Raw genomic sequence first — 27769 nt, 5'->3', positions numbered from 1 at the left:
CACATAAAGCAAACGGAATTGAAATCGGGTTACAAATGGCGAAGGAGTAGCATTTTGTAGCAAAATGTACAATATAGGTCAAAAATCAAGGTCAAAGGTCAAAGAAGTCAAAGGTCAAAATTCTGTGTAGAAGTTTTGAAGCCCTCACCTAGTGCCATCACATAAAGCAAACGAATCAAAACTGGGTTAGAAATGGCGAAGGAGTAGCATTTTGTAGGTAATGTACAATATAGGTCAAAAATCAAGGTCAAAGGTCAAAGAAGTCAAAGGTCAAAATTCTGTGTAGAAGTTTTGAAGCCCTCACCTAGTGCCATCATATAAAGCAAACGGAATCAAAATCGGGTTAGAAATGGCGAAGGAGTAGCATTTTGAAGCAAAATGTACAATATAGGTCAAAGGTCAAGGTCAAAGGTCGCAACTGAAATTCTGTATAGAAGTTTCAAAGCTCTCATGTAGTGCTATCATATAAAGCAAACAGAATCAAAATCGGGTTAGAAATGGCGAAGGAGTAGCATTTTGAACATTTTGATCACACATGGACGCACAAACGGACGGACACACGGACGGACGGACACACAGACACACACACGTACGGAGCCTGTTTCATAGTCCCCTGCTCGAACTCGTTCGGCGGGGACAAAAAAAATTTGTGTGCAGTTGCTGACATCTTCTATATGCCTTACTTGTTGACTAAGATATGCCTACACCATAACCTGCAGTGTTAAAAGCTCACTTCTCTCACAATTTTATCACTTTTCCATGATTCACCTATTTCTTGCAAATGAAGCACAGTACCCGCATCATAATCATCAACACACTGACTTCACTTTCAAGGGGCATGTAATTTCCTATCTTAGCTTGTCTGTCACTGTTTTGTTTTTAAACAACACATGGCAATCACACCCGTTGAATTGCCATGTTAAGATACATGTATATACTAACTCCTTCCTTGCTTCATATTTCTCTTGGACAGAAGAAACACAATTTTGTGAGTTAATGAAGATCACCTGTTTGTACAGTACATGAATTTCATGCCATATGAGTTTGCACATCTAGTGACCTGATTACATGTTTCAACTTCAAAGTTGACGACTACAGATTTTTGAATATAATGAGAGAAACATTCAGAGATGTGCAGAAATGCCAAGGCAGACAGCTGAAAGAAAGACAGACAGTACAAACAAACAGACAGACAGACATTCCGAATTCAGACAGGAGAACCAACCTGTGAAGCTGTGTAGCCTGAGAGTCTGAAGGCGGAGTAGACCTGGGGCAACTCAGTCTGGAGAATGAGTTCTATGAGGTAACAGGTAGTGGAGAACACGGGGCGGATGCCACTCATGGCCAGCTCCACCGGCAGGTGAGTCTTTAGCACAAGGGTCAGGAAAACAGGATATGACCATCAGACTGAAACACTCTGTGGTATTCACTTCAAGAGGCAAGACGGTTCGTAAGTTATGTCTGTTTACGCCTAGACACTGCTGCCCAATTCTTGCCTGGCAACAAACAGTTAAGCTATTTTATGCATGTTGTGCCTCTGGAAATATGTGATACACATGAAAAAAAAAATTACATATGCAAGAGAACAACTGCCTACTGCTGAACAGAAGCTGGAGGTCACATACTATCATAATTATGCACATGGTCTACGTTCAAGCAGGCTTTTACTAATATCCAATTTGTTACCCAGATACCTAGGTCTATTAACCGGTTGTTCGCTTCAATCAAAGTGTTGCATGCCCTGCACTACCTTTCTAAAGTCATACATCATAAAGCATACAAAACTTTAAATGTTCCATAAAAATTCTGCGAAGATGCACATCGATATCTAATGGTGACTTACCGAAGCATGAAGGCGCGGCATCCAAAGATACGGAGAGACCAGGAGAGATGAAAATTTGTGGATGGTGTTCCAGGCTCGGTCCTTGTTTCCTCCAAAGAGGAGAAAGATCGTGCACACGAACCAGTCGTGGCCGACGTAGTCATTGTCCAGACCTCCTGAAGGCCAGAAAACATTCCATCAAGGAAAATGCACATGCACATATCAAATCAGCACAAATTTGCTACACAAAACATGGTCGCTGATACGTGGCTGCTAATAAAAAATAACGCTGGTAATTTACTAAATTTGAAGAGAGCTCCTGGGAATAGTCCCTGTGCTATGTAGTCATGCTACTTAACACCTGGGGGGCATTTCATGAAGGAACTTGTCGGATATAGTTGACTTGTCAGATATTTTATCCGACAAGTTCCTTCATGAAACACCCCCCTGGGGGCATTTCATGAAGCCTTTTGTCGGATATATTTTTCTGAAAAATTTGCTCTCGGCCAATCAGATATAGGATTTCAATACCTTACAACAGTTTGTCAGAATAGAAAATCTCTGACAAAACGCTTCATGAAATGACGTACGTACCTGTGATACTAAATTCGTCAGCATACTGAATCCATTGTTATGTCCATTTGAGATATTCAAAACACTGGTTTCATTGCAATTTTCTTGAATAAACATTACATTCATAATCAAGATTGAATGCATTCCCCCATACACCTTCGAGGTTAAAACTCTAGGAAAAAATGGTTTGATGTCAAGCTCCATGCACACATTAATTTTCTGCTTTCTGAGAAGGCTTGTTAAAGCAGGCCACAGAGTAAATGGATTACATTGAATGTTTTGAACATTTCCTGCAAGTGTGTCAACCTCTTCTAAGAGCAAAGGATACGCAGCTCAGACTCCAAGTTCCTCTGCTGGGCGTGTAGGAAGTACCTGGCCCTCTTCAGGAGGAGGGTGAGGTCCTCTGTAGCCTCCCCGGCACTCATCACCAACTTCAGCTGCTGCCCATACCTGGAACAAGAGGCGACAGGAAGGTTTAATAGTGAACAAGTGCCTTATTTCCTCTTTGCCCAAATCGCCACTCTCTATGTCTTGTCTAAAAAAAAAAAAGAAGAAAATACCTACTAAAAATCATGTAGGGAAATTCTTATGCTGGTGACCACTCGGTTCACGTCGTCATTCAATCTGAAATGAGAACTGAAAAGGATTCAACAGCTTCTTTCCATTTAATTCAATTCCTCTGGACATAATTTCATCACTTACAAGGGAAAATTGTAATATTTGTAAAGAACTAATTAGTCATAACCATGAATGAAATGCATTTGCTTACTTAATAAGCTTGCAATGCAGGTTCAAGGACTCTTTAGGAACTGTTGCGGTTCAGTGAATAAGAGTACAGACTATCAATCACAAGGTTGCAAGGTACGTTGTCCTCTGTACCTAGTCCTTTTAGATGGGAGATTAAGCTGTAAGTCCTGTGATTGGCAACTTACAAGAATTCATTGCTACCTTCATCAGCGACCACGTAAACAAAAATTAATCTGATTCAATTCAATATCAATTCAATTCAATTCAATTCAATTCAATTCAATTCCATTCCATTCCATTCCATTCAATTCAATTCAATTCAATTCAATTCAATTCAATTCAATTCAATTCATTCCATTCAATTCAAGAGGAGCTAATCAACTCCTTGGTTTGATGGGAGTATCACCTGACGGCCATCATGGTGCCCAGCTCCTGGAGACCGGACAGTCTGTGGCTCTTGAGGGCACTGTCCTTGATGACCCACGGCTTTGTGGGAATGACCTGGAACTCTGGTAGTTCAGACTGGATGGTCACGATGTGCTCAAGCAGCTCAGCCATACCTTCAGACAAAAATGTATGAATATGAAGACAAAAATGTATGAATATGAGTTCAAAAATATCACTCTAGACACTGATGTGACACTGATCTTTACAAAAGTGATTCTTTTTTAGAACAGTTGTTTTCCGCTTCTGTTTCCATCTACAGATAAAATCTAACTATACTTTTATTGTCACACTGTGATGTTGTCGCGTGTGTTACAAGATTAATGAGGAAACTGAGGAACACTTGAATAACTTCTTCAGACTTTGTCGATCAGCTCATTTCGACTGTCTCTCTGGAGCTCTGTATACAACCAGTTATCTCACTGGTAGGTTAGTCTTAATTCAAGTCTGATCATCCATTACATACCTATCAACACACACACCAATAGTAAAAATATTGCTATAAAATCACACTCCAGATGACATCAGACATACATAAAAAGAATACGACTGAATTGCATGTTTCATGCAAAAAGGATAAACCTCTACAAGGTTTATACTGTATGACTTAATATAAGACTCCATGGTAGACCAATAAGGTCATACTTAGGTCAGAGTGAGACTACAGAAATGTCATTACTGGAAGCTTAGAAATGATCACAGCAAAGGGCAGCCATACAGAAGTCAGGGTCAAGTTCCAGTGCGGCCAAAATGAGGCACAGTGAAACCATTGCCGAGGGTCAAGGTCACAGCGCAGTCAAGATAATCTTGGATGTCATGAAAATGTTGGCAAAGGAGTAAGGGTAAAGTTAAAAAGTGGAGCAAGGGAAGTAACAAGGTCTGATGAGGTCAAGGAGGTAACACAGGCAGAGTGAGATCAAAGTGAGGTCAAGGAAGGTTCAAAGGTCAGAGTGCATTCAGAGTTAAGACTCTGTGACATAAAAGCCTGGTAAAAGGAAGCTCTGATGTACAAGGAACTCTGACTCACTGGCAGTGTTGAGAGCATCGTGTCTGTCCGACAGCAGACTGCAGAACGCCTCCTTGCAGTCATTCAGCCATTCCAGAGATGGCGCTACGTTGAAGAGCGTACGCATGAGATCATTATCTGTAGCGTGTATGAGAGAAATTTAGATGGCATCATTCTGTCAGTACATTGCGGAGATAGAAAATAACACATAAGTCTTGATTTGCTTTGCTGATTGACTACTGTTAATCACGGCTTGCATTTATATTGTCAATCAGGCATGACTTCTAATCCACACTGTTGGTGGGTTTATATCTCTGTCATGTTACGGCTGAATACTTAAAATGTTATTTTCTACTGAACAAAAAATTAACCATTTGATTGTGCAAAATCTATTGTAGATTGTAATTACTAACAGGAGATGTTGTCCATAGATGATATTTAACTTGAGTGGGAGGTATTATGTGTTTATTAGGAGACCAACAGTTTTTAAAATATCAAATCTATTCAGGAGGGTCACTGCACAATTGAAAAAGATGACAGGAGGCGCGTCATCACCTTGCTTCACTGTGGAGGGACGCGAGACTGAAGGGATGTACTCCTTGGGCACCGGGAAAGCAGTGACCAGCGGCCAGGGGAAGGGCTCCTCAGGGTCATCGGTCAGCATCCGGGGAGGCAGGATCCGTTCCGTGGGGCCACCAATCACAAAGCTCCTCACCAGGATGTGGTTGCGCTCAACCGCCAGCATGTCAATCATGACATCTCCACTGTGTAGCGATGAGACAATAGAAACACACATATTTTTTTTATATGAAGTCAGTTTTTGAAGCCTCCTTCAGCAGCCTTTTAGCTCAGTATAAACACACAGAATACTGCAAAGGCAAAGCAATCCAATCAGGTTCTGAAACCATATGCATGGGGTGGTTTCAGAGCATGCTATAGCAGCCTAAAAAAAGGCTAAGCTGCAGTATGGGTGCCACTGGTTTTGAGAAGCGACCTTTTGCCAACCAAGAAGTTAATCAATGCAGGTCACTGCCCATGAGCTTACACATGTGACCTACTGCAAGCAAGCATGGAGCTACAGCCAATAAAGCTCCTATTTCAGCAAAGCATGGTTTACAAATTACAAAAGGTGTTTGGAGGGAAACTTGGTTACCGTGAGAACAGAGCCACTCGGGGCCTTCTTGGGCGAAATCTGAGCAGGTGCTCTGAACAGCATAAATACACAATAGACAAGCGATTGATTTTTCAAGGGGGTTTCAAAACGGTTCAAGAAGGCTCCAAATTTTGACCACAGTATATATGGGGAACACATGCCACTAGCATTAAGAAGCTTTCTTTTTTGTTTCATGTCTGGACCTACAAAAAGTCCATGTACCAGTCCATCAATGACTTGCATGTTTTCCAGTGAGAATTTACTTCATATTTACTTCATGTTTGACCAGAAATTTTAGCAAAGTTTTTAATATTTTAAATAAATCAAACATTCCACGCTGACACACATGACATAAACCCTTAAAGCATGAAATTTTTATCTCTATGAGAAATTTCAAGACAAAATAGTGAGCTCATGTCAGGACTGGGTTTGTTGATATGTATCACATGATCAAATTTTTCAAAAGTATGAAGGGTATGCTTCTTGACAATGATGATCATTCATTTTTACAGATCTGGTACATCATTCAAATGATCATTTGACCTGAGAATCCGCACTATGCGATCATTCAATCACAGCTAATTCACACGCCGGTGTCATCTTCCACCGGCAAAGCTGCCAGGCAGACAGATGACAAGGAAAAGCCAATTAACTGGCTCTAAGCACGCACCTGCCATCCATGCGGTTGTCGTTCTGGTCTTGCAGGAGCCGATCCCAGATCCGGTACTGCGTCTCCAGGAGGAGCAGCGTGTCCAGGCAGGAGACCAGCACACTCAGAAGCCTGGGCCAAATGGGGGAAAGAGAACAGGGAGCAATTAAAATCTGATGCTGAGCCACTCTCTTTAATACTGTGACACTGCAATCATTATAGACCATGCAAGTTTGGGGTCGTAATTGTAGATTTAAAAGTCTTTAGCTTCATTGGTAGAAGGCGCATGCACAAATTGGTGTATGCAAACATAACTTTACAAAATATTTTCTTTTAGCAATTTTAAGCACATAGAGAATTATTAGTGAAATACATTAGATGATTTCAGAAATTCATTTTGTTGTTTAGCATAATCTTTGACTTTTTTCCCCGCACATGAATGCACGAATATCGAAGATTTGTATGAGGGGGTAGTAATTTGAAAGTCACAATTGTGTATAAAAAGTGACATGAAGGAGATTTTACATTTAGCTGACTGAAAAAAAAAAAACACAACAGCTAAAACAGCAATAAAACCTTAATGACATTGAAACAAGTGATCCAAATATTGCAAAATTTAGAGATATCAAAATGAAGACATATTTATCATTCTTTACCCCATAAAAACCCTACACTTGATGTTTTCTATCCCATTCCACTTGGTGCCCAAATTATCACAAAACTTTATCATCCAGCTAGATCAGTGACATGAGAGGAATATGCTTGACCAATCTGCCTGACCCATCACCTGAAACATTGCATGACCTATTACCTGAAATACGTATTTTCAAGATACCCAATGGTCTTTCACTACTGTCTACCAATGCGGGGTACACAGCTGAAACTTAGCGGAATGTGGAGAGTTTGGGGCCAAAGTTCGGAGGAGCAACAGTGAGTGTGCATGGTTACTGAAAAGCGATTTTGAGCACATGCCTGACAACTGGGGGGGGGGGGGGGGGGGGGGAAATAATATGATAATACAGTGCACTCCCGTTATAACGAAATGCTCAGGACCGGCAGTTTCCTTTCGTTATAACGAAATTTCGTTATAACCGAACAAATACAATATATAATGAAAACAAGGAAACCACGTATATATATCATATTCTGTTTGCTGAATACTCATCATACACTGGAAAGCTATGTGAAATGTGATGGGATAATTGTATCACAATAATAAACGCAAGTTCCCCTCAGAAACTGTGCGTGACACAAGGAGCGAACACACAGTGGTGTGAAGCGTTCACCCATGCTATAAATGCTTGTTCCGCTACGTATTTTCGAAAGCAATTCACATTTCGTTATAACGGAGCATATTTCTTTTGTTTTTCTTTGTCTGTGGCGCCCGGAAAAGACTTCGTTATAACGGAAATTTCGCTATAATCGTGTTCGTTATAAGTGAATCTTTTACCATAGACTTTAATGGTGATAATGTTGGGACCAGAAGATTTACTTCGTTATAACGAAATTTCGTTATAACCGTGTTCGTTATAACGGGAGTGCACTGTACCAATTTTCACCCACAGCTCCCATACATCATTCTTAGCATGTGTTGGTAAAAACAGGAATACAGGGTTGCTTGAAGCCTCTTCTTTCCTTAGACATAGGAAAGTTCCTATTACATGGGAACATTTGGCAGGTATGTGAGCGAGGTGAGACTCACCGGAGACCGAAGACATGGGACTCCTCTAGATTGAAGAGAGAGTGACGTTTTGCCTCTGAGTCAACGATGATGAGACGGTCGATCACATCCTGTTTGAAAACAAAATGATCTCATTGAAATTCTGATCAGTTTACAAAATTATCACGGTTCAGTTCTGTGTTTATTCAAAGTTCTGTCTTTGTGGGTTTTTTTTTCACAGTGCCATCAGATAATAAAGCATAACATTAAAAATGTGATTTTTCACAGATGTAATTTTAAACCCACAGACCCACAGATTCCATTCACCATTACTCATGAAAGGTGCTAGCCAGCATGAAACAGGTTGGGGGAACCTACTGGCATTCTATCTCATTGTTTGCGATAGGCATATCACCAACTTAGAGCAAGAAGGGCATTAGGTACCTCCAAGAACACCGGAGTTGATACCTTTCTACAATGTACTTCTGAAATGACATCACACTCAGTGAATTGACATGTGATACAAAGAATGTAAATGAGCAGTTGTTCAATTTACAATTATCAATGGCCAATCATCTATGGTCAAATAAATGACGACTTAAGGAAGGATAGGGTGCCACACACTCACTGGAATTGTTTCTGGCATTTCCCTGAAGGAGTAAAAGTCCTTGCTCTGCAGCGGCTGGTCCACCAAGACCTCGTAGACAGCCGGGAAGGCTGAAAGCAGGTTCACCATATTCAGGAAGTACTGGGACACATAAAACAAGAAACATGGCTGGGGTTACTGGTACTCGAACTGGAAGGAAATCATGCTAATAAAGATTGGTGGAAATTTCGGCATTATCATGGTTGCAGCATTTAAAGGAAACCCAAACCTAAAGAGACATGTGGATTGAGTGAAAGCAGCAACATTAGTAGAACATATCAGTGGAAGTTTGAGGAAAATCGGACAATCAATGCAAAAGTTTTGAATTTTCAAAGTTTTGGTGTTGGAACCGTTGGATGAGGAGACTACTAAAGGTTATGGCGTCATGTGTGGACAACAATATAAAGAAAATATAAAGGGAATTCCACACAAATTATTTTTCATGAAAATTACACATTCCAACAACTTGATACTAACATATGTTAAGGGTAGCAATTATTCCCCTGCTTTCTGAAAGCGGTTAGTCAAGTCCTCTTTCCATAATGCTAGAAAAGTGAATTTTTGTGCAATTTCCTTTATATTGTTGTCCACACATACGTCATAACCTCTGGTAGTCTCCTCATCCAGCACTTCCAACACCCCCAAAACTTTAAAAATTCATAACTTTTGCATCAATTGTCCGATTTTCCTCAAACTTTCACTGATGTGTTCTAATAATGTTGCTGTTTTCACTTAATCCACATTGCTCTTTGGGTTTGGATTTCCTTTAAGCTCAAAAGGCTGCCCTGGAGTCTCAAAGGCCAAAGACTTACACGTACCTTGTGTGAGGCCCTGTCAATGGGTTGGGTTGGATAGGGACCGGGTCTCAGAACAGGCTGGTCATCTTTCCCACACTCCAGGACTGACCACATCTCAGTGACCAGAGTCTTGATGAAACCTGATATATGATAAAATCATCATTATTATTATTTCATCTCATGAGAATCGTTAAGGCATTGAAAATATTATACCAAAAAGTGATTCTGCAAGAGGGACTAAAAAAACTTACAATACAAATATTTCATAAAGCAAATAGTAGCTCAATTCAAACTGTTAATTTTTAAAGATTAACTTTACTTTGTGTGACAAATATCCCAGCTCAAGCACATTCATTTTCTTGCAAAGTGTTGGGTACAAACACAGTAATGTGTTCCGTCCCAAACACACCCCGAGTAGCATGAAACTGTGACTAACATCTTGTGGTTCACCAAGGTGACTTCCAGCAGTCAGCAAACATTATCAAACCAGGCCCAAAGTCCTACAAAAATTGTTATTTTTTGGTGTAGAGAGTGAAAACAAACAAACAAATCAAAGAATGAACAAGAAGAAGAAGGACACACACGTTTATTCTAAATTGCTGATGATATGACATAAATTCAGCAGTAAACACCACACGAGTAGTTAGAGCTATCCAGAAATCATTTCCATCATTGAAGAGACTCACCAGAGCTCTGGAGGGCTACCATTCCTGGTGCGGTGGCAGAAACCTGGGTTACCATGGCACCATAGCCAAACTTTTCCATTTTGCTCACCTGAACATATCAATACATAATCAATAGATAGAAATAATCATTCTTTGTTGAGAGATCAAAGAAATATATTACTTGCAAGCACCACAAGGAAATACAGAAAAAATGAAAAAATTGTTCCTTTTTATTTTACTGCACTTGCAAGTTTTGCTGTATATCTAACAGTTATATTCTTACAACACAAATAGCTAATCCTTCTAATATTCAGAAACTGCTCATGGGCATGTTTTTAATTTGTAAGTACAGATTGCTTTTTCATTGTAATACACATTGATTGCATAATGAAAATATGCTTGCTTTTCTATGATATCTCATAAATGGCTATTAACAGATGTTATATATTTCGACCAACATACACTGCAAACACACTTGGAATAATAGCATAAACACAGGATATTTCATGATACTGTATACGCCGAATATTTTGCGAGGTTTTTATGTTCGCGAATTTCGCGAGTCAGGTGCTATTCGCGAAATTAAAGACATGCAAAAATATTGACTCTGATCCCGATGTGAATGTGATGTACGTGTGTGCTCTTCTCCGTTCAGTACAGGGCTCCACGATCACGAATTTAACCACTCGCAAAATCGTCAGGAATTCCCAATTCGTGAAAATTTAGACTCGCAAGATATATGGCGTATACAGTACTATACCGGGTGTCCAAAAAAAAGCGGAACGGTGGATTTTCAGTACCTTGTGGTCTGAAAGTTATATATCTTTTGGCATCATTAGAAAGAGCAACTTCCGCAAAAGACTATGATATCCATACGGTGAATATTGTGTAAGCTCGGTGATCCATGTCAACAAAAGATACAGCTTTCACATTGGGCACGGGCCAGGAAAAAACAGTGTGTGTGTCTGTGTGTGTGTGCGCTCCAAATATGAAAGCGTTATCTTTTGTTGACATGGATCAACGAGCTTACACAATTCACCGTATGGAACGCGTGTCGCACCCAAATTATTATCTCATAAGTTGCAAAAAATTGAAAATGACTGCATTTACAGAAATTGGCGTAGAATAAACTAGAAATGTCGCTCTGGTGACTGGTATGCCTCCGCCATAATGCATGATTTTCCCAATAGGTCTAGATAGTACATGTGGACAATGTGTGATTACATTTTCACAAAATTGGCAAAATATTGAAATGACAAGTTTGTCACAAATGTGTTGAATGTTCACCTTCCTTGACCTAGGTTTAATTGGATGAATAGGAGAGCATGTATCTAGGGATTTAGGGACTTTAACTTGACTTTGACCCATTCATACATTTAGGCATTGAGTAATTTTCAAGGTACAGGTGTGGAGAAAAAGTGCAATTTCTGAATTGAATAGTAAATTGTCACCATTTTCATCTGGCCCTTGACCCTAAAATTCATAAGATAATCACTTTCAGGTAGAACATACATAATATGTACTAAGTTTCAAGATAACTTGAGCCACTTCCGAGATATGGAGGAAAAAGTTAGTTCAGCGCTTTCACTTGATCTTTGACCTTTTGACCTTTGAGGCAAAAAAAGAAGAAAAAAAACAACTTCAAGAGAATTTCTATTAGGTTAATACACATGCATACACCAAGTGTTAAAAAAAAAATAACCCTGCTGGCATTGCATAAATATGAAGGAAATAGTAAAATTTTGAAGTGTTGCACTTGACCTTTGACCCCTGACCTTTGACCCCATGAACTCTACATTCTCTAGATAATCACTTCCAGTCAGTACATGTATATACTATATTCCATAAAGATACCTTGAACAATTTTCCAAGGTACGGAGAAAAAAAAGAAGTTTTAATATGCTTACTTGACCTTTTGACCTTTGACCTTTGACCTCATGACCCAAACTTTCACCAGAGAATCTTAATTGGGTAATACATGTATACACTAAGTTTCAAGAAAATATCTTCAGGCATTCAATAGATATGGTGGAAATAGTGAAATTTTATGTATTTGACCCTGACCTTTTGACCTTTGACCTTTGACCTCATGACCCAAACTTTCACCAGAGAATCTCAATTGGGTAATACATGTATAAACTAAGTTTCAAGAAAATATCTTCAGGCATTCAATAGATATGGTGGAAATAGTGAAATTTGATGTATTTGACCCTGACCTTTTGACCTTTGACCTTTGACATCATGACCCAAACTTTCACCAGAGAATCTTAATCGGGTAATACATGTATACACTAAGTTTCAAGAAAATATCTTCAGACATTCAATAGATATGGTGGAAATAGTGAAATTTTATGTATTTGACCTTGACCTTTTGACCTTTGACCTTGAGCATGTGCACCCAAAAGTTGATAGGCACAACTTCACCCCCTAATATACATACATGCCAAGTTTCATTAGGATACCTCAACAGGTTTTGATAGTTACCTTGTCCACAAAATTCATTACGGACGGACGGAAGGACGGACGGACGGACGGACGGACGGACGGACGGACGGACGGAAGGACGGACGGACGGAAGGACGGACGGACGGACAACCCGAAAACATAATGCCTCCGGCACCACTTCGTGGCGGAGGCATAAAAATACTGAACCAAATTTAATGATTTTGGTATCATAGTCTTCTGCGGAAGATGCTCTTTCTAATGATGTCAAAAAATATATCACTTTTAAAACGCAAGGTACTGAAAATCCACCGTTCCGCTTTTTTTGGGACACCCGGTATAAGTAATGACAATCAGTTCTCAGAAGATGAGAAACCATATTGACAAGCAAGGGGCACTACAAGAACTATGACAGAACAAGTGATTATACAGTGTGCGACAAAGGTGGTTCTTACCTGAAGTTTCTTGGTGTACCTGCCGTACATGTAGGCAACGCACTCATTGATTACTCCTGTCTGTTGAAGGAGCAGCATGCCCTACAAAGCAGTCAAGAGACTTGAGGTTACATCATTTAAAACGACAGCTTTGAATCATACTCTGAATATCGATGGAGCGATAATTGGATACATGAAAAACATGTACGAGAATTGTTCAACTGTGTGATCACCATGGCAGCCAAAAGAAGAAAAATTTTGATAAAAAATTCTCTAAGTGTTATAGAGTGTGATGAAGTACCGGATAAACAGAAAATAGTACACTTATTGTTATGTTGGCATGAATTAAAGAAACAGCACCAGCCCATCTGGTATCTCACACTAGAGGTAAAATCATGTGCACTTACGCACTGACTAATGAAATACATTGAAACGCTGCCCTCGCAAACTTAATGAGCAGTGGAATGTGGCATGGAAATTGTAAGGCAAAAAGAAAAGAGCATAGGACAATGATCACAGTGGGGAAAGGGAGATTGGAAGCTGATAGGGAGGGGGAGGGGGAGGGTAGTGGGATTGGGAGGGGTAGTGGGAGGGGTGGGGGAGGTGGGAGAGAAGGTAGAGGTAGGAGAGGGGAGAGTGGGAGAGGGAGGGGGAAGGAAGAGTTGAGGGGGAGGAGGAGGAGGGGGAGAGTGAAGGGAGGGAAAGGGAAGTAGAGATCTGTGTTTGTGTGTTTGTTTGTTTTCTATGTGTTTTGCTGAGGGTTCCTATAACTAACCTTTGCCGTGCCAGCAAAGTTGAGGAGATTGTCCAAGAGGTTCTGCTCCCACATGAAGGCATCCCGGGCGGCCATGTTTTCCGCCGTCACCTCAGAGTCCTCCATGATGGGTGTGGCTCCAAGTTCCACCTCTCGACTGGCCTGTGGGAAGATGACCAAAGGTGGAGAATGAAGGAGAGAAGCTTCAGCAAATTAAGTCACACATTGATGTCTTGACATTGCAACACATAAAGCATTGCATGGGATATCTTGAGCAGGGGGCTCATATTTCTTTCTGTTTTTGTTGTTGTCTTTTTTTTCTATGTGGCATGACATCTCACAGACTTACTTTCTGTTCATATGATATCTTCTTGTCAATGACAGTTCTTGGTAAGCCTTGCAAGTGATAATTCAGTCCAACACTTCTGTTGATAATAGTTGATGATAACCTATTCAATCTACTAAGTGAAATATATATATATATATATATATATATATATATATATATATATATATATATCCCTAGTTGGCACCTTAGGGAGACATATTGGGGGGAAGTGTCTTCATTAGGGAGACAACTGGTCATTAAGGAGACAATTTTCGTGTCTCCATTGCGTAAATTGCCATTGAACATGTATTTTAAAATTTGCATATAAAACAAATGGAAATGTCTTCCAAATGACCCACCTAGGAGTATATATATATATATATATATATATATATATATATATATATATTTATTTATTTATTCTTTATTTTTATTTTTTTTTTATATCTTGGGAAATACTGTCACTGGGTCTGGGCATCAATCACCTCCTGGTCCACTTTTTCCTGTTTCTCAATTTTCCTTCCTTCCGACCAGTTGAACCTAAAGCAGACTTAATTGGGATTTCTATGAATCAAGAGCTGTGTGAAGTTGAACACGCCACAGCTTGCTACGGATAAGGTCAAAGGGAGGGCAAAAGTAGTAAGGTAGTCATGTGACTGACCTCTCTCCAGACATTGGCTACCGAGTGATGCAGGCCATAAGGGTGGAGTACCAGCAGTCCCTCCGAGTTGCTGTACAGCTGCCGACAGACATAGAGGAACACGCCCGTCACTGGACGGGACGGCTGGGTCAGGAACTCTGTGGCTATCGGCTGGTCCAGGGCCCGCTTGCAAAACTCGGTGATGATGTGAACGGCGGCGGACCTGGGAAAGGTGTAGCATCGTTCACATCAGGTGAGTCTTCAGCCTCATGACATACTTCACAAATAATCCTATTTATCAATGGCATTTGCTGAAACAGTTGTAAGCTGAAAGTTATCATTTCTACCACAACTGTCTATGAAGTCAAATGACAAGGAAATTTCAAATTTACAGAGTATCATTTTTTTTTTTGGTACATATATGACCTGCTCTTCTTGTACCTAAAGACAGATTTACAGCAATGGAAAAGTCATATTGATTGGCTGTCATGCAGTAGGCAGTTTTTGTAAGTAAGTGACCTGCATTAACTATTTTCTTCATAAAACGGCTTAGACCTTGGTGGACAGAAATGCGCAACCATCCCATCTTGTTTCCACAAGTGTGCTGCAACAATGACAGTACGTTACCACATACTTGTGAGCAGCAATGTGTGTTCATCCTACACTCTTGAATATGGATATCAATGACAACTATGATGATGAGGATGATAATGTCGATGATGATGACGATGATGATGATGATGATGATGAAGAGGAGCATGAAGATGATGAAAATGAAGATGTTGCTGCTGCTGCTGCTTCTGAGGATAATGACAAGGAGGAGGAGGAGGAGGAGGAAGGAGAAGAGCATAACAGCAAGAGTGGGATGATGATAACAAAGATAATGGTGGTGATGTTGCCAAGCTGAAGAAGCATCAGAGAAACACATGAGAAACGAGATCCACCTTCTGATCACTCCTCAATGCACAACTTACGGATTGTGCTGGAAGCTGTTCCCATTCTCCCCATACAGCAGGAGTCGTGTTCCCTTTTCCCAGCTGGCTATGGCTGACAGGATCTCTGCCACACACAGCATGGTTAGGTCAGTGGATGGCTGGGATGGGATATAGAGGAGAAGAGGAATGATATGGATTAGATATTGATCTCTTTTACATGAAGACAAGTATGCAATATAAAAGTGCCACTTTTTGGTCTATCATTCACAACTCCTCTAACAATAATTAGGACTCTACCTTTATTTTTAGCGAGAGCTAAATATTACATAGCTGTGGTCACAAGTTTACAAGTGTAATCCCTCTCTCATTATGACATTGATGATACAAATTGATATTTGGATTTTGGAGATGCCCCACAAGCAAATTTGCACCATTGTCCTACATAAAGTTGACCTCTGACATATTTTGACTTTGCAAAGCAAATATATGACCCGACATTAACAGAAGTCATATCGAAACTGTCCTTCACACAGCTGGCCCCTTGCATATCTTGTCCTAGTTCAGTCCACTACTGACTTTGCAAGTGTTGAAAGTACTTGGATGACGTTGTTTACATAACTGACCTCTGACCTGGCATGTACTTCCTTCCTTCAGACCTGTTCAAACCGTTGACCTTTGACCTACCTTGTCTTTGTTGAGCCAGTCCCTGACCGGCTTGATGATGTCGTCCACCACGTCGTCCTTACAGAGACACTCCACACAGGCTGCCCGGTCCATGCTGATAATCTTTAGCATCTCGGTCACCAGCATGGCTGGACTCGGAGCTCCTGGAAAGATGAGGCATCACAAACACATCTGTTTATCATCTCATTATCCCACTCTGCAAAGAGTATCCATAGCTTCCATTTATGAGTCTTTCAACATATTGTACTGTTTTGATTTGTGGTCATGAGGAAATTTGCTAGGTTAAGTTGTTGGTTTTTTTCTTTCTCCCTACAGGCATTTGGATATATGTATTCATTTTCCATAAAATGAATGAATTTCAGAGGGATACTTCCCATACATCATGAAAAATTTGATATATGAGCACAGCAGAGACATGTTCTCGCATACTAACATAGCACCATTCACTATGGCTTACAAAACCCAAAGAAACAATTCTTGTGTACTTCCATGGCACCATTCAATATGGTTTAAAAACCCAAATAAACAAAGGCACAAAAATGGCTTATACTAACAAAGCCTTGAACCTGGGTTGAAACTAGTTGTCACTTTACTGCATTATTCAATCACCACTGTATAATTTGATCACCATTGCATCCTTTGACCACAGATGCATCGTGTTATCACCATTGCATAATTTGATCACCAGTTGCACCACTGCATGAAATGATCACCTTTGCATCCTTTGATCAAAGATGCATCATTTGATCACCAGTGCATTCTTTGTTCCCAAATATACAATTTGATCAACAGTGCATCAACTGATCATTATTGTATCACTCGATCATAGATGCATTATTTGATCTCTATTACATCATCAATCATCATTCATTACTTCATCACCATTGTGTCATTTCATCACCGATGCATCATTTTCATCACTGCATTATTTGATCACCATTGCATCCTTTGATCACCACTGCATCACTTGGTCACAGATGCATCATTTCATCATCAAGGCATCATTTGATCACCAATGCATCCTTTGATCACCATTGCATCACTTGATAACAGATGCATTATTTGGTCTTCATTGCATCATTTGATCATCATTCATCACATAATCACCATTGTGTCATTTCATCACCGATGCATCATTTGATCATCAATGACTCATTCTATCACCATTACATCACTTGATCAATGATGCATCATTTGATCACCATTACATCATTTGATCACTGATGCATCATTTGATCACCAATGTATCTGGCCACCAACCTGTATCTGTTGGCATGTTGACCTGGAAGGACTTCTTGATTACCAGCGGCAACAGAGATCTCACCAGGTCTGTCACTGACACTACACCAAGAAACAAACAAAACAAATATAATAAAAGACGACAATACACAAAACGAAACAAGGAACTTACTGTTTATCTCAATTCCCAATGCAGAGCATGGATAATCAGTGTGTGTGTGTGTGTGTGTGTGTGTGTGTGTGTGTGTATGTTTATGGACAAAAATTCAGCAGTCTGTAGTGGCACACTGACCTTCTTTTCCACGTACTGAGATAGGAAAGAGCTGTCTTCCCCGGCAGTAGACAAGGAGCCTGGATAGAATAGACAGGGCTTTGATGAAGACCAGGAACTGCAGCTCCTTTTGTGTGTACTTGGTCCTGTGGGATGTGTCTGGAAAAAAAAACAAAAAAAAAAACAGGGGTAATGATAACACAAGTGACATCCCAGGAATGAATGAACTAATGGATGAATGGATCAATCAATTCATTTATCATTTTATCATTTTGTTAATTGATTTGTTTATTGAGGAATGAGTACAAAAATCATGAATTTACACAGTATTTTCATGAAATATCAATGATAATGGCATGTCATGTGTAATGTCTAATGTTAATTCTTGCGAGTCGGAACACATTTTGCATTCACATGTAAAGCCATGCAACTCTTGTAAAACTGCTGGAGGAAAATACTTTTCCACCTTTAGTGGACAACAGCAAAAACAGAACAGTCAACCATCAAAACTTTACATTTTCAATTTTACTTAGGGTAGCCATGTGCTTAACCATCAATACAATAGATCAAACATGCTAAGTCTTAATACCTCGGGTGAGGGCTAATATCTGCTTGCTGCTGTGCCGCATTTTCACAAACTTGTGATTGGTCACATAGCAACAGCTGCATGTGTTAAAAAGAATGAGGAAGGCCACCTACCGAGTCTGCTCATGTTGAACCTGTCAGACAAATCATCCATGCTGTCCAGCCAGGCTGACCGTGAGTCTACAAAGTCCAGGCACTGGGCTACTGAATCTGCCAGCTATCAGGAAACCATGTCAAAGAAGGGGAATGGTGATCATTTGTCACTTCAAACATGGACTATTACATGGTTCAGGAATTGGACAGACATTGCACTGTGCTGAGCTAGCATGGAAGATAGCAGCAGGCAAATGTCTTTGGGATACAATGTATATTGAAAGATGTACAGAAATATTCTCATTCAAAAAATTATGAGCAAGCAAATTTCACTGAAATTGACCCAGCGCAAACACTTGATCATGCAAAAGTGTCCACAATCACAGCAGTTTGTGTTCTGAAACAAATATTACATAAATACTGCTTTCTACAAGACAGTTAATCTGACAACCATGCATCTCTCCTGTTTTGTTTGTTCTCTAACTTCTCCAAAATGGTCAATATTCTAAGAGAAAGAAGAACAGACAACTCATTTGTCACAATATGATCAGCATGCAACCATGAAATAGATACATTTTCCTCCACTACTTTTTATGTGGTAACATGCTTGAACATTGCAAGTGAATTGGTTCCAAATTTCCAAGACAGAAACACACCCAAAAGAAAAGACAAGCAAAAACGAACAAATATAATTAGGGAGTTTCTCCAAAAGCTTACCAGAGTGTTTGTAGCTTCCAGATGGCTAATGATAACTGTCCGACTGTAATGGGCATTCTGGAATGGTAAGATGATGTGTAGCACATATAAATTTACACACATTTTCGTTTTTGCATGGGGCACAATTTGAATTCTCCGTGCTCAACAGAATAATGTCACTTCAGCTACATACTACAGGAGAAACTGAATTCAATCTCGCTTTACCTTTGTGCACTGTTTGAAAATATAAAAAGTTTACTACACAATGAGGATATGATGTCTACTTAAAAATGAAAACAAGAGATGAAATGTAAAATGTTACTATTTTTTAAATCTTTCTTGATCAGACCATTGTCACATTATAACAAGCTCCTTCAACAAGGAACTCATTCTGTCTTCAAATGATCCAAACCTTGATTGTTTTCATTTATGTGACTTACCATCCACTTTTTGAACCAGAGAGCTTTGGGATCCAGCAGGGCCATGAAACACATTGGAGTGAGACACTCTGCCTGTGGGTGGGGCTTCTGGACCAGCAAGTTGAGTGTACTTTCAGTCAGGTCCTGAATAAACCTAGATTTACATAAATGTGATGGGGGGGGGGGGGGGGGGAGAAGAAGGACATTTCTATTATTTTAGTGCCACATAGGCTGGCTCCCGAGGGTTAGCACTCAACAAGTCTCAAGCATATCAAGCATCTGCATAAGCTAAGTTGAGGGGGGGGGGGGGGAGGAGGGCTACATTAATGAAGTTAAAAAAGAGATGTACCAATTTTTTTTTTAATGGAATTTTTTTTTCTTCACCAAAGTGATGAATAAGCACTTCAAAGGAATGGCCTAATTAGTTTGGCTTCATTGGCAGAGGAAAAGGAGAGATACATAGTGATTCAATGAAACAAAAGTGATACTGAAATGGTAAATGAAATATGCCTGTAACGTACAGTGTGTGGTCAAATGTTCCATATAAACCTCATCCTTTGAAAGGATGTGAAATGGAATGCTTCCTCTTCAAGATGACCACATATTCTTTGTGGGTGATGCTCTTCAACAGAATGTAACATGTCATACAGTTTGCTGACAAAGACAGAGTGATCTTTTGTCCTCGAAAGTTGAACCTATATCACAAAACAAGAAAATAATTCCATGGAAGGGTACTACAAACTAAAAAGATAAAATAGACAACAAAACCCACATTACTCACTTGTCTGGGAATCTGATCCAATACTTTGGCACTTCAAGCTGAAACTCATTCATGAGGCGAAACTGTGACAAAAACGAACACACAAAAATAATGAGAATTTCTGCCAAGGTGGATTTTCCAGGAATGTAGCACAATGGTATACAGTCTGCAGCCAGGAAAGGGAAGCCAATTTCATCTAGCATAACGACGTCCTTTGTTTTAAACAGAATTTATTTGGCATCATGACATAAGAAAATAAAAAATCTTATTTTAAATGCAGGTAAGTAACAAACTGGAAGTTTATGAACATTTCACTGACATGTGAAATATGATATGATGCACCTCAGTATGATACACTGATATTCTCATACTCATACATATTTGTTACAAAATATTGTATTGTTGTACTTTTTCATCAATACCACCATTGTGCAGTGAAATCCCCATGATATGACTGTCTGTGGTGTTGAAATTTCACCTAGACAGCATTTAAATAGTCCTCTGTCCCATACGCAACGAATCATTTTCTTTCATATCATAAATCATATCATTCTGTTGCCACTATCTGGCCAATATTCATCACAAAGCCAACCTGCTATATACTGCCTTTTCCCAAACCCACATTTAAACAGAAACATTCCAGAGAAATCTGTCTTCCTCCAAATATTCATACTCAGTGGGAATGACCCCTTGATCTTAGTCCCAGATATTCTACCAACCTTCTTTAAAAGCTTCTGGGTGGCGTGATGTGTGGCGTCTATCCCATGATGCAACGGCATTCCACCTTTGCTTCCCATCACTACGAACTCATTGCTGAGGTGGTCCACTGAAATGAAGTAACATACACAAATATTCATCAGTATTAGAGAAATAATCAAATAAAAAAGAATGAAAGAAAGAGAGAAACAAAGAAACAAAGAAAGAGGAAAAGAAAGGAGAGGAAGACAGGAAGTACATAAGAAGTAAAAAAGTGAGAAACAAAAGGACAGAAAAAGGAACGAAAGCAGCCCCCAAATTTTTGTCTCATCAGCCCCCCCCCCCCCCCCCCCCCCCAAAAAAAAAGAAAGAACAAAGAAAAAAGTACCCATGTGGATTTCCATAGATTCCATTCTTAGATTCTTCCTGTCTGGGGGTGAGGTGTGGGGTGTGTGTGTGTGTGTGTGTGTGTGTGTGTGTGTGTGTGTGGGGTGTGTGTGTGTGGGAGGGGGGGGTAACCATTGACATTGACCTTGACCTCCCCTGATCCCATAGCCTCCCCCCCCCCCCCCCCCCCCCTGAAAATTTTCCTTGGCCCCTGTTTATTACTCGGTTTAGTGCAACAGTACTCCACAGAAGAATTTTGAGAATAAAATTCACACACATACATGCACATACATGTACAGTACACACAGCAACTTACCAAGGTTTGTGTACATCTCTCTCATGACATTGTGGGAACTGGAGCTAAACATCCTGGCATGGAAACGGAGACTGCTTTCCTATCATAAAAAAACAAAGAGCTGTATTCATTTTTTTTTTTTTTTTTATCTAAGTCTGTACAACAAACTGCCCCAAGTACTGTAAGTTGTTATTTTTGCGAGGGTTTAATTTTCGGCAATTTCGTGAATCAGTGTTGCACCGCGAATAACAACACGCCAAAGTGTCGCCATGCACTAGGATAACAGTGCCCTTTATACGACAGCATGTGTCAATTCGCGAAAACAACATCTCGCAAAAATGTCTGTTATTTCCTCATTCGCAAAAATAACAGCCTATACAGTACTGAAATATTTCAACAGAAATTGGAACAATGTCGATCACTAATACATCATTACATGTATTGTCAATATTCTCGTGTATTCTCCTATACACATAAATATTGAAACACAAAATATGCGTCATCCTCATTGTAATGACATCAACAACACTGACAATGATGACAACGATAATCATAATCAGCACTATCATTGTCGGAAGCAGTAGTAGTAGTAGTAGTAGTAGTAGTAGTAGTAATTCTACTAATGCTACAGCTGCTACTGTCACTAAAAGTAGCATCATTACTCAAGCGTTGCCTAATGCACGTGATCAGTTCAAAAATCTAACTGTTAGCTCTATTCAAGACATGTCTGGGTAACCTGCACACAAGGGAGTATATGACAAGATGAAATGCAACAGCTGAATAATTGCAAATATAGGAGAGGGAGAAATGAACAGTCACATGTGGGGGGGGGGGGGGGGAGGTGGACTGCACTCACTGATAACTTTTCGTCAGAGTCAGCCAGAGCGGCCACCAGGCCGGCCTTCAGCCTGCCCCAGTTCTCGCAGGCCAGGATGTCGGAGGGTGGGACCTGCAGCAGGGTGTGGAGGGCGTCGCGGCGGCGCTGGATGGGCTGACTGGTATCCAAGCTCTCCGTGATGGATGTGAACTCCTCTTGGTTCATAAACATGAATGAACTCTGGGAGATATTGATGACACGTGCAAGAAAAACAACAATAAAGGGTGTTATCAAATGAAATAGACATGACAGAAGCAAACTAGAATTATCACTGAAGGTGATTAATACCCCCGCTCCAGTGTTGCTTTATAGTATGTGATGTCATGAGGGCAATAACGTTAATACCAAGTTTGTGCATTTGTCGAATTGAAAACAGAATAATTTTAGTTTACTACTGTACAATTACAGAGTTGACACTGAGTATAAAACTTACAGCAAATGGAAGCATGCTTTCCCCCAGCATCACTACACTTAAAGACCATCATACATACCAAATTTGACCTTCATAGCTTGAATGGTTTATTTTGATACAAAAATGAGTGGTTACCATGGCAACACATTTGGCAACACATTTTCCTTAAACTAACACATTGGTGTCTTGCAAAACTACACTTCTAGATCATGATACATACTAAATCTGACTTTGATTGCTTGAATGATGGAAAAGTTATTCGATCTGCAAGGTTTTGGTAAAATTGTGGTTACCATGGCAACAGTTTGTGTGACAAACACAAAAATTATGTGTTCTACATCTATACCTCAGGGCCATAATGCCTACCAAATTTGGTTTCAATTGCTTGAAAACTGTGGAAGAAGTTCACTCCACAGGATTTTAAAAAAAAAAATGCGGTTACCATGGCAACACGTTGTCCAATACAAATACAAAGGACATTTTGCGAAACTACACTTAAAGAGCATCATTCACACCAAATTTCACCTTCATAGATTAAATGGTCCAATTTGATACAAAAAATGAGTGGTTACCATGGCAACACATTTTTCTTTTATTAACACATTGGTGTCTTGCATAACTATACCTCCCGATCATCATACATACTAAATTTGACCTGAATTGCTTGAATGATGTGGAAGTTATTCAATCCACAAGATTTTGGTAAAATTATGGTTACCATGGCAACGCTTTGTCCGACAAACACAAAAATTATGTGTTCCACATCTATGCCTCAAGGCCATAATGCCCACCAAATTTGATTTCAATTGCTTCAAAACCGTGGAAGTTGTTCACTCCACAAGATTTCGAAGAAAACATGCGGTTACCATGGCAATGCTTTGTCCAGTACAAACACAAAGAGTGTCTTGCATAACTACACCTATAGATCATCATACAAGTTGTAGATACCATTTTGAAATTGATTGCTTAAATACTATGGAAGTTATTCAGTCCACAAGGTTTTGGTAAAATTATGGTTACCATGGCAACACATTGTCCGACAAACACAAAAAACACGTCTTGCACATCGATACCTCAATATCATCATTTACCCTAAGTTTCATTTAAATTGCTTCAAAACTGTAGGAGGAGTTCGCGACGCAAGATTTTGCAACAGACCGACCGACCGACCGACCGCCCGCCCGACCAACATCACGGTGATTTCTATATACCCCCTTCACACTATGTGTGGCGGGGGTATAAATACAGAGATGCTTCATCCAAATTCATTAGGGCTTTGAAGAATGTTACTGTTGCAATCCAAACGCAAAAGTTCCGTTCTCATTGATGAGTTTCTAAATATTTATCATACATGATGAACATGAAATTCTGCGCTGCATGTAGCATACTAGTATTCATTCTGGTTTTTTTCTAAATAGACATTGCATCATTTTTATTCATTTCATTTCATTTTATATATCTATTTTCCATTAAATGGGAAATCTTCATGACTCAAACAGCATACATGGTTAAACAAACATAATTAACAGATTTGAAAATAAAGTTCAAAATTATACTAAAAGACACATGAAATGATAAGGGGGAGGAAGGAACACTGCCCGACAAACCTGGTTGAAAGAGGAGTCCAAAGAAGACTCATCGTCACCACTGGAGTGGTTCAGGCTGTGGGTAGTCCGCTGGGGGTAGGAGTAGCTGTGAGAGAGGGGGCCGCGGCTGGTAGTCCTCTGGCGCTGGTCATCGTCGTAGGCCTGGATCAGGCGCTCCACGGCACTGCGCGTACTGATCTTCAGCATGTGCATCATTTCCGCGCACCTGTGAACACAAATTTGAATAGAGGCTTGTGCTGCCACGTATCATGAAACCCCTAAGAACATCCCATTTTGTTACAGTGCAATGATACCTATGATTTTTTTTTAAATGAAAGGCATGAAATAAAATAAAAGCATGCAAATTTTTCATGTTTTGTGAAATACAACTATGCTACTGTATATTTTGATTCTGCAGACAAAATTCATCTTACTTGGCCGAGTGCAAAAAAAAATCACTTGCGCAAAAATGTCCGCTTTTACAGTAGTCAACTTACAAGCCCTTTCCATACTCTTGAGTGGAAATGACTGCTCTTACTTCTTCCTGCATACAGGCAGCCTCAGGGGGAAATACCAATTTTGCTCTACTGCTGTGAATCTCAAGAGGGTTCCCTGCTTGCACTGTACAACCCTTCCCTCCCCCCCCCCCCCCAAAAAAAAAAAAATAAAATAAAATAAAATAAAAATAAATAAATAAACAAATAAAATAAAAATAAATAGATAAAAAATCAACTGCTGATGAGGCCTGACTTACGCTGGGTCATTGATGACCTTCTCAGTGACTGCTCCAACGGCCGCTTCCTCCGTTGCTCTGTTTGGCATGTCTAGGTTCCTCCTCTCAATTTCCTCCTCGATCAGGGGGCCGAGGACCTCATCGATGCGCCCCTTGATGTACTTCACTAGTTCATACCTAATTTGAAGAGAAAAGTGTAGAAGCAATTGGATGTGAAAACGAAATAAACAGTGCACTAATATAACAGCGTCATGATTTTTTTTCTTCACTCCATATGGCCAAGGTGCCAACACGTATTACATATTTGTAGATGAGATACAGTTGAACCTCTCTTATCCGGCCTCTCTTTATCCGGATCTCTCTATCATACGGACGCAATCTCGCCGTGATTTTTTTTTTAATAATTACAGGAGGAAAGGGGGATTCCCAACTCCTTGAGAACTCCTACACAAGCACACATGAATTACATATACTTGATACATTTCTTAAAGGACAAGTCCACCTTCATATACATAAGCCAGTGAAAGTTTGAGGAAAATTGGACAATCCGTTCAAAAGTTACGAATATTTTAAGTATCTGCGCAGTCACGGCTGGAACAGGAGACTACTACAGTGTATGATGTCACATGCGTACAACTATATAAGGAAAATAACAAGAGAATTTCACAAAACTTTACTTTTTGAATAAAGTGCACATTTCTTCAACTTGCTACTGACGTATGTTAAGGGTAATATTATTCCCCCTGCCTTCTGAAAGAGAGAAGTCAAGTGTTCTTTTGTTACGTGAGAAAAATGGAAATATGTTGAATTTTCTTTATTCTTTCTTTATATCGTTGTACTCACGTGACATCACCAGCTATAGTAGTCTTTTCATCCAGCCGTGACTGAGCAGAAACTTCAAAAATTCATAACTTTTTAACGGATTGTCCGATTTTGCTCAAACTCTCACTGATGTGTTCTACTAATATTGCTGCATTCACTCAACCCACATGTCTATGAAGGTGAACTTGTCCTTTAATAGTTATTTAGGTAAATAATCCCAAGAATTTATAAAAGAAAATGATTTCATTCTTGCAAACACGAACCTCTATTTTGGGGTCTGTTACTGAGTGTAACAATGAAAAGGTTGCAGTATGCACATTACTACATGTGGTACTACAATGGGCTACTGTACATGTGTATGTATATTACACCTGTATGTATATGTATAAAGCATTGAGTCTCCCGTATCCGGCCAAATCCCTTATCCGGATGAGCCCCGGTCCCGACTTGTCCGGATACGAGAGGTTCAACTGTAGATTGATTGTAAACCCAATCTATCTTGAATCCATAAGGACCAGGGAAAATCCTTCTTATGTGAATACTACCTTACAAAATAGGCAATTTCTCGACTTGTGAGGGGTCTTGCTTAGGCAAGGCAGACTACTAGTATACTTCCTTGCCATTCGTAGATTCTCAAACGATCAGTTTTATTGTTGCATATTCATAATGTATATCACAGTGCACCCCCGTTACAACGAACACGGTTATAACGAAATTTCGTTATAACGAAGTAAATCTTCTGGTCCCAAAATTATCACAATTAAAGTCTATGGTACAAAATTCGCTTATAACGAACACGGTTATAGCGAAATTTCCGTTATAACGAAGTCTTTTCCGAGCGCCACAGCCAAAGAAAAACAAAAGAAATGTGCTCCGTTATAACGAAATGCGAATTGCTTTCGAAAATATGTAGCGGAATAAGCATTTATAGCGTCTCTGCATGGGTGAACGCTTCACACCACTGTGTGTTCGCTCCTTGAGTCACGCACAGTTTCTGAGGGGAACTTGCGTTTATTATTGTAATACAGTTATCCCATCACATTTCACATAGCTTTCCAGTGTATGAGTATTCAGCAAACAGAATATGATATAATTATATACGTTGTTTCCTTGTTTTCGTTATATATTGTATTTGTTCGGTTATAACGAAATTTCGTTATAACGAAAGAAAACTGCCGGTCCCAAGCATTTCGTTATAACGGGAGTGCACTGTAAACATACATTTTAACAATATAATATGTAAAATCCAACCGAGCAGATCTCTTTGGTATCACATCACTATTCTAGTTATTTCATTTTGATCTTTTATCATCCGCATTTTAAATTCATTCCTACCGAGACCAGAGTCGTGACCCTCGTGGCCATCTCACCTGTGGAAGTTCTCATCCGTGCCTTCCAGGTGCACCATCATGTCCTCCGCAGCAGCCAGGGACTCCGAACCCTGGATGGAGGCAGAGACGCTGGAGATCAGCTGCCTTACACTGGGCAGGAGATCGACGTCTGCGTCCAGGTCGGCCAT

General features: G+C 39.8%; 1 protein-coding gene across 1 annotated transcript in view; it reads right to left on the bottom strand.

Moving 5' to 3' along the window:
• LOC139736854 (protein broad-minded-like) overlaps positions 1 to 27769 on the bottom strand; it is a 29468-nt gene extending 1699 nt beyond the window's left edge. Inside the window, exons 1-28 of the mRNA XM_071647520.1 lie at positions 27621 to 27769; positions 25450 to 25605; positions 24717 to 24921; positions 22677 to 22877; positions 21842 to 21920; positions 21162 to 21268; positions 20464 to 20525; positions 19704 to 19836; positions 19285 to 19341; positions 18589 to 18691; positions 17911 to 18048; positions 17640 to 17720; positions 16380 to 16522; positions 15735 to 15853; positions 14782 to 14983; positions 13814 to 13954; positions 13060 to 13140; positions 10184 to 10271; positions 9519 to 9637; positions 8683 to 8802; positions 8097 to 8185; positions 6423 to 6526; positions 5148 to 5360; positions 4614 to 4730; positions 3549 to 3702; positions 2724 to 2845; positions 1844 to 1998; positions 1226 to 1366 (exon numbers count right to left, since the gene is read on the bottom strand). Of these exons, the coding sequence (XP_071503621.1) occupies positions 1226 to 1366; positions 1844 to 1998; positions 2724 to 2845; positions 3549 to 3702; positions 4614 to 4730; positions 5148 to 5360; positions 6423 to 6526; positions 8097 to 8185; positions 8683 to 8802; positions 9519 to 9637; positions 10184 to 10271; positions 13060 to 13140; positions 13814 to 13954; positions 14782 to 14983; positions 15735 to 15853; positions 16380 to 16522; positions 17640 to 17720; positions 17911 to 18048; positions 18589 to 18691; positions 19285 to 19341; positions 19704 to 19836; positions 20464 to 20525; positions 21162 to 21268; positions 21842 to 21920; positions 22677 to 22877; positions 24717 to 24921; positions 25450 to 25605; positions 27621 to 27769 (3579 nt within the window). The remainder of the gene's footprint in view (positions 1 to 1225; positions 1367 to 1843; positions 1999 to 2723; positions 2846 to 3548; positions 3703 to 4613; positions 4731 to 5147; positions 5361 to 6422; positions 6527 to 8096; positions 8186 to 8682; positions 8803 to 9518; positions 9638 to 10183; positions 10272 to 13059; positions 13141 to 13813; positions 13955 to 14781; positions 14984 to 15734; positions 15854 to 16379; positions 16523 to 17639; positions 17721 to 17910; positions 18049 to 18588; positions 18692 to 19284; positions 19342 to 19703; positions 19837 to 20463; positions 20526 to 21161; positions 21269 to 21841; positions 21921 to 22676; positions 22878 to 24716; positions 24922 to 25449; positions 25606 to 27620) is intronic.

Source organism: Diadema antillarum, unplaced genomic scaffold (assembly GCF_040938485.1).
Source record: "Diadema antillarum isolate AM-2024a unplaced genomic scaffold, OU_Dant_1.0 scf00000028, whole genome shotgun sequence".
NCBI classification, from domain to species: domain Eukaryota; kingdom Metazoa; phylum Echinodermata; class Echinoidea; order Diadematoida; family Diadematidae; genus Diadema; species Diadema antillarum.
The sequence above is the reverse complement of the archived record's forward strand: the minus strand, read 5'-3'. Positions and strand labels throughout refer to the sequence as shown.